Source organism: Lupinus angustifolius, unplaced genomic scaffold (assembly GCF_001865875.1).
Source record: "Lupinus angustifolius cultivar Tanjil unplaced genomic scaffold, LupAngTanjil_v1.0 Scaffold_26_54, whole genome shotgun sequence".
Taxonomy (NCBI): domain Eukaryota; kingdom Viridiplantae; phylum Streptophyta; class Magnoliopsida; order Fabales; family Fabaceae; genus Lupinus; species Lupinus angustifolius.
The window spans coordinates 27,916-35,743 of record NW_017720421.1 but is presented as its reverse complement, the minus strand read 5'-3'; the positions used below and the strand labels follow the sequence as shown (position 1 = coordinate 35,743).

The following is a 7,828-nucleotide window of genomic DNA, read 5'->3' as shown; positions in this document are numbered from 1 at the left end:
TTATTATATATTACTATAATATAAAAATAAATTTTTATTAACTCTCAGTCACCTTACTTTGTATCTGAAATATATATAATATTATTATTATATTATTCTTATTATATATTTATATTATATATATTCAACCTTATAACTCCCTAATTGTACATTTCTTTCTTTTTTTCTTTTTTTGTTATTATATCATAGTGTTCTTATCTTATAATCTCTCCTTTAAACCATTGTCTAATTTCTGTTATATAATAGCATCTTCCTTATTCTGAATATTTGGTTTCAATGTAACTGAAATTTTCTAGGGATTCCAGAAAAATTGACACTACAAGTGAAAAATAATATATAAAAAACAATAGTAAATAATTTGACCTAGTTGAAAAAGACTTGGTTGTTGTTGCTAAAAACATTTAGCAATATTACCCAAATATTCGGAAAAAAATTATGTTGGTTATCGACTGTTAAACCCAATCTTCACCTTTTATCTCGGATTAGGATTGCCTCTATATAGCATCAAACACTCGTATACATATTTTTTTTAGTAATAACATCACCAATTACACAAAAATCTACTGTGTTGTTGCACAATGGAAATAATAAAAGAATACAAAAAGATATTGATGAAAAATACATAATATACAATGAGTTTTGTAACAAAGGTGAAACTTGAAGAAACTTCATGCTGCATTTCTTAATGGCTATAGAGTACAAAGTTTATATGAGTTATCTACCTCATCATACTCTGTAACCCAATAGGGGCAAAACTTATGGTAAGGATATAAATGAGAAGATATTCCTTAATGAACTTGAAGAAATGCATATCCAAGATTTAACTGACAATGAAAATGAGACATTTTACTATACTCTGGTACTGAAATCCATATTATGGCAAGTCGGGTTGCATGGATAAGGGCAGTCGATTCGCTTAACTACTTTTCGGTCGAAGAACCAATCCGCAACAGAGTCAGCAATTGTCTGTTCCAGGGGAAATAACATTGAATTGCAGCCAAAAGAACAGTTAGGTGTGAAAACTAGAATGTAATTCAGGCATGAACTTAGTTTTCAGAAGCTATGTTTTTCAACAAACACTTAAAAAAGATTGAAACAAGGATAACAGGACCATAGGAAGTTATAGACTTTAAACTTGAGGGGGGAAACCACCTTATATGCTTCACAATCTAAATTATATAACCTTTCTAATGCACCAAGATTATAATTTTTCCAACTTTATGAATCTAATGTCAACAAATATATTATGAGTGTTAGAGTAATTGGGCCTAACTCCACTACAAGAGCTAGCTCATAGGGCGAAGATTGCCCAATTCATTATAAATGGTTCCTGACTCATATTCTCATCTGATGTAGGACTTCGATACTTTAACAGACCCTAGCGTGGAATTTTTACATGAACGAACATCTATGGGTGGCCGGCCCAACATTGGGACCGGCTCTAATACCAAGTTAGACTAACTTAGCCTAATTCCACATGAAAAGCTAGCTCATAGGGGGATTGCCCAAGCCATTATTATACATGGCTCCGGACTCATTCTCAATGGATGTGGACATGAGATTTTGATACTTTTAGCAAAGAGAAATGCTAACAGTCTTTAAGGCACTCTACCTACACATTCTTTATTGTTGGGTGGATTTCAAGTGAGACCCACTAAACAGAGTGTGCACTCTTGCGATTCAGTGGGGCCCACATGAAATCCAATCAAAAATAGAGTGAGTGCTGAACATTGCGTTGCTACTTGCTAGCATTGCTCATATTACAAAATCAATTACATAGATTTTTCGGGACAATAAACATGCAGTAGTCAAATGCCACAATCATTCAAACAATTTCGGGAATGCAATTTCAAGGGAAGAAAATGGAAATGTTAAAAGTAGAGATGGAACTTTTTATTTTTAGATGACTAATGAAGCAGAATGAAGAAAGAAGATAGGGACTTTATGAAATTTATGCATCAAAATGACTTGAATAGTTGCAGGATATCCATAATAGCATATATGAGAAGGCAAAACTATAGTTACCTTATCATTTATTTTAGGAGAATTAGGTGAATGCCATGTCTCTCTCATCAAAGTCTGGCAATGGATAAAGCAGGAATCTATAAACATTCCGATCTCCTCTCGTTGCTGGAATTCATTCACGGTCTTCAGCAAAGAAGTACGGAAATCTGACAATGATATTCTTGTAAGTCATTCAAACCTCACTATGACAAGATCAGTCGTAGCTTGCTACATGAAATTCGCTACTACATTGCCTCAGTTCAGATTATCATAATTATACTATGAACAGTTTAATCCAACATCTGTGGTATTCCAAATCGAATATTGATGGCTTACAAAATTAAAAAATATAAAGAGAAAGCTTCTTCTTTATATGGTTGGTGTCAAAATGATTAAAGCTTTAACAAAATCTTCAGAAACTTATATGGTAGTGCTTTTGTTTACTTACGGTGAAGTATTTCAATCTCGTTAGCATTACAATTGAGAAGGTTCAATCTGCAGCTTTTCCAGTGACCATGGGGATCTGATCCTTGAGGTACCAAAATATTATGTATCTAAATATAATCTAATTTATCAGATGGCTTTCATAGGTAAATCAAAAACAGATTACAACAACGTAACATGCCTACTTAGGGAGCTTACCTGCCAGAAATCATAAGCCGGGTGAACAAGAAAAACCGGAGTCTTAATGTTTTTAATAATTTCTAATGGAAAGAGACACTGCATTACAAATCATGAAATCAACAGTTGGTTTTTTTTAGCTCAAGCAATATGAAGTAAACTTTGTTGTGATAAATTCTGCCCAAGAAGGCACAACAAGGAAGTTTGAGAAACTTAAAACTTGCCTTAAATGGTTCCATTTTTGCAATGCAATCTTTCTGTAAACTTTTTGCAACACCCTGACGAGATATGTGAGAAATAGATAATTTAGCCAAGAACCCAAATTTGCCTGTTTTTTTATTTATACTTAACAGGTAAAATTAATTAGTTCACTGAGTCGAGAATGTAGATATATATAAGCAATCACAGCATTACCTGAAGCTGGACAACATCATGATAGAAAGATCTCATTGTACTATTTCCGAGAATATCCTTCCTGAAATTAATGGCATAAAGAATATACTTATTTATTTAACTTGTTAAATATAGCATAAAAGATAGACAACATGCAACATACAAGTGTAAAGCAATGCGCTAGATGCATGGATCTCCAGATTCCTATAGCAATCCATGAAACTGAAATATTCTAGTTACAATTTTTTCCTTCGTGAAATATCATCCTAGGATAACCCATTGTGCAATAACATAAAACTACTTACGATAATTCATTTTAAATTTGACTAGAAAATATCATGATAGGTGTTAGAATAATTGGGCCTAACTCCGCTCCAAAAGCTAGCTCATACGGAGAGGATTGTTCAAGTCACCATGCTCAGGTATGACCCATCTGGAGTGTGAAATTTTGCAGGCATGAACATTTGCAAGTGGCCCACCATCGGGTAGGCTCTGATACCATGTTAGAATAATTGGGTCTAACTCCATCCAAAACTAGCTCATACGGAGAGGATTGCCAAGTCGATATGTGGAGAGAACTTACTCATCTAGGAAGAAACCTGCGTCAGCAAGACACTTGACAGTTGTCTCCTTTGGAAAAAAATCACGGAAGTCATCACAATGTATAAGGGTTGCCAACCCTCCAGCCGAGCATCCTGAAAGCAGAGCCTGCAAAAGAAGCCTAACAATCAACACATGTTGACAATTTTTATCGTTTTAGGTGAAGGTTAATGCATCAAAAATTCAAAATTCATAAACAGTTAATTGTATTTAAAACATATTCTCTGGAGTAATTATATTTGACCATTTAGAATTCAATTAGCGTGAAATAGAAAACAAATGAACCTATAAATTGCAGTAATTTCTTTCACTTGAAATTGCAATCATGCAAATTCATAAACTAAGCTTTTACATTACCATTTGTGCTACTGCAAGCAAGGATTATTGACAAGTTCATTTGTAATTGATTTAAGAGAATCAAAATTAGCTTATTGCTGAAGTCCAAGGGGTGTGCAGACCCGGCCCAGGCCAAAGACTACAACCCGACCTGACCCATCCCGGAAGACTAAGTTGTACCCCTTATTACCTTTGCTTTTTACATTAGAGGAAAATTACAATGTAGAAACATCAATGCTCATTGTTAAGGTCTTGAGGATTTTCCTTTTGTCTGCCTACTGCTACTGCCGAGTCGCCAACACCAGTTTATCATCGTTTTCAGTTTATTAGTCATTAATAATCTCAGCAAACCTTAAAAAAGACGGAAAAGATATGCTGGAATAACCTGTTTTGCTTTAGACATGCCAATTGATAAAAGTTCATCCATGATAGCTTCCCATATGAGCTGGCCTCTGAAGAACAACCCACTTCCTTTCTGTAGTATATAATGTAAAAAATAAAAAAGAAACTCAAACTGATATACCAAAATGTGGAAGAAAAATAATTTCTTATTTCGACACATGGGACAAAGAGCTACTAAGAACAAGTACCAAATACTCAATAAACTCCTAAAGTCAAAGTTGCAAAGACATAGCGAACCTTAATCTCACTTTCTGAGTGACCAGCAAAAGATGCACCATCACAATAGCGTATCTTCACCTTGTTCCAGTTAAAGAAATCTGAATAAGTTTGACACATCAAGATGGACCATCACAATACCGTATCTTCACCAAGGGCACATGCCCTTTTATATATAAATGTCAAAATAAGAACACAAGTTAAATCATATCAAGTTAGAAACAAGGATTTAGTTATAATCAATGTTTTGAAACCTGGCATGGACTGGTCAGATCATGACTCAGTTACAGTTCCAATTTGACTATCCCTTATTCCATTATTCAGTTCAAACATGGTGTAACCACCAAAATTATCGGTTAAATCGAGCAATAGCCAGGAGCTTAGCTGGTTTTAGCTCCAACTCATTTTTCAAAACAATGGTTTTGGTTCTGTCAGTTTAAAATATTTTCACACAATCATCCAATTATCTCATAAGAAGTTTTACAACAACCATTCATCAAAATTAAACTCAACAATAGATGTATATATTATAAATTGCAAATTTCCACGAAAGTAGAAAAGAGGGGGAAAAGTACTAAACAAAAATTCAAATCCCTGAATTTGTAAGCACCTGTAGTTTTAGACTGTACTTTTACAAAATTAACATTTTAGTCTTTGAAATAGTAAACATCAATCTTATTAGTCCCTAAAATTATGATCCATCAAACGGATAGATCTCTATGTTCAGGGACTAATATAACTTGTACTTACAATTTGAAGAACTAAAATGACAATTTCTTAAAGTCATGGACTACTATGAAGGGTCTTACATGTTCATGGACTAAGATGGTAATTGTGACAAGAAGAAGAAGACTAAGACATTGTTCACTGGTTACAATGTGATTAAAGTAGTGAAGTGTTACTAAAAAATATATAAGCAAATCTTATAGATAATATACCAGGATTTTGAGAGGGGTCAGAACTTAATATTCCTGAAAAAGGAACCTCTCTTTCCATATACTTGGATGACCCCAAAGGAGTCATTTTTCGATGAGAACATGAAGCTATTGAATTGCACCACCCTCCTCCCTATACCAACCAATAAAATCCATCAAAACTCATATCATTTTTTTGCAAACCATTCAAATATAACCAAAAATATAAACAAAAAAAGAGTAACTGTGTCCTTCAAGTTCATCCATAAGTCAAAATGTGGATTTTTGGAAGAGTTTATTAAGAGCTTACGATGATTCCTATATGCTCTTTACAGTTTATTCCAATATGCTTATTAGATAGGGTAATGAAAATAAGCTATTTTGAAGTTATTTCAACAACAAAAACTTATAGAATGAGCGCTTACTTAAGCTCTTTGAAGCAAGGGTACTCCAACATTGGTGATGCACCCAGCACTAGTTGGTTACACGTGGTTACGTACCACATACACATTATTATTTATTAAAAAGGGACAAACTAGTGCATGAGAGTGAGACTCCTGCCTAGTGGAATTTGGAGAGGGTAGATGTACACAACCTCACATTCGCAAGCAAAGAGGTTGGTTATAGGATCTGAACCCGTGACCTCCAAGTCAAGCAACCTTAACATTGCACAAAAAAAGAAAAAAACCCGAAGTTTTAGACCAAAACAATATATTTCTGTAAGGATCCACACCCAAGGTGTGCACAATTCGCTTGCCTAAATTAAAAAATTACAATAATAATGTGTGATGGTGAATGTCCGAGACGTGTAATCCGTCTCTCATCCTCACATCTCAAAAAGAATTGTGTCTCAACATCTCATAAGCTTATTTAGGCTAATGAAAATAGCTTTATGGACTTCCTATAAGCTCCTTTTAGCTTATTTCAATAAGCACATCAAAGAAGCTTAATCAGAGCTTATTTCAATAAATCTTACTGAATAAGCGTTTAATTAAGCTCTTCACCCAACACCTCTTACTTCTTGATAACTAAATAAAAAAAATCCTAACTTTGATCCTTACTAATCTCAAATGCAGTTTAAACTAGTCCAAAAGGGCTTACTAAGTTACTAATGTGTCCATGAAAATCAAGTTCAGATTTTTCATTTATTCAAAGTAAAAACAAATTAGTAAATAAACAAATAAATAAGAGAAAACAATGTATTCATGTAAGAGTTTTATATGCTTTCGCTGCATCATTCAACATTTATATTTATTCATTATTGACTTTTCAAAAAAATAAAATAAATAATAAATTGACTGTGTGTAAATTTTTATAGGGTCGATAAAAAAGGAACCTCAATGTGAAGCAACCAATTATGAGATCCAGATCCAAACCCCTTTTGAAAATGATACCCTGGATCACTCCCATCCAAGCAAACTGAAAAGAAAAACAACAAAACTCAAATTGGGTATAAGAAAAATCAGAAATTTCAGTGATGGGTAAGTACGGCGTCGTTTTAAACATACATGCGCCTCTTTGTTTTGCGTTATGGAGTAGGGTCAAAGGAACGAGATTTATGGTTGTTGCGAAAGGTTGTTGAAGAGTAATGGTGTTATTGTTATTATTATTACTATGGCGAGAATAGAAGAAGAAAATGATGAATGTGAATATGAATGTGGCGATGGTGAAATCCTTCTTGTGCCATTGGAGAAGATTGCGAAGAAAAGAGTTGGAATTTGAATATGATGATGAATAAGGCATTGATTTGGGTTCAAAGAGTTGAGATTATGAACTTTTTTGTGCATAGTCAACGTTAAAAAAGTGAAGGGAAAATTCTTACACTTTATTTTGTTATTCCCATATTGCCCTTCAACTTCGAGCTTTCTTTGCTCTGGAAAGTGTCAATGTCCCAAACTATTCAGAATGTTAACTCTTTATATGATAAATCATTTATGATAGGATAATGTTATCATTTGTTGTAACTTTGAAGTGAGGTATTCAATTTTGTATACACTATTTGGAGAGAATTTGCAAGTTTTATTAGAAAACTTATATTCTTTTATGTTGATTGTGAAATACATATTAAGTAGACAAAGAATCGAACCACATTAAATCTTGTTAGTTTCTTATTATATTTTCTTTATTATATTTTCTTTATCGTTTGCTTTTGGTAAATGCAATTTTCTCGAACTATGAAATCATGTGATTTATGTCCAACAATCTCTACTTCTATTCCACCCTATCATCCACTTTCAACCTCAAGAACAAAGAAAACAATAAATACAAGAACCAAACATCAATGGAAAAGACAATCTCAAAACAAATGTCAAGATTTGACGAAATAGGGATGTTTGCTTTTT

General features: G+C 33.4%; 1 protein-coding gene across 1 annotated transcript; it reads right to left on the bottom strand.

Moving 5' to 3' along the window:
• Positions 1-666: 666 nt before the first annotated feature.
• Positions 667-7,305, bottom strand: LOC109338474 (pectin acetylesterase 5-like). The gene is made up of 12 exons (XM_019575731.1): positions 6,995-7,305; positions 6,823-6,905; positions 5,511-5,640; positions 4,594-4,673; positions 4,340-4,429; positions 3,602-3,726; positions 3,040-3,100; positions 2,850-2,903; positions 2,647-2,724; positions 2,453-2,558; positions 2,026-2,171; positions 667-966 (listed from the first exon to the last, which is right to left on the bottom strand). Exons 1-12 carry the CDS (start codon positions 7,227-7,229, stop codon positions 850-852), a joined length of 1,305 nt encoding a protein of 434 aa, XP_019431276.1. The 5' UTR covers positions 7,230-7,305; the 3' UTR covers positions 667-849.
• Between the last annotated feature and the right edge of the window lie 523 nt (positions 7,306-7,828).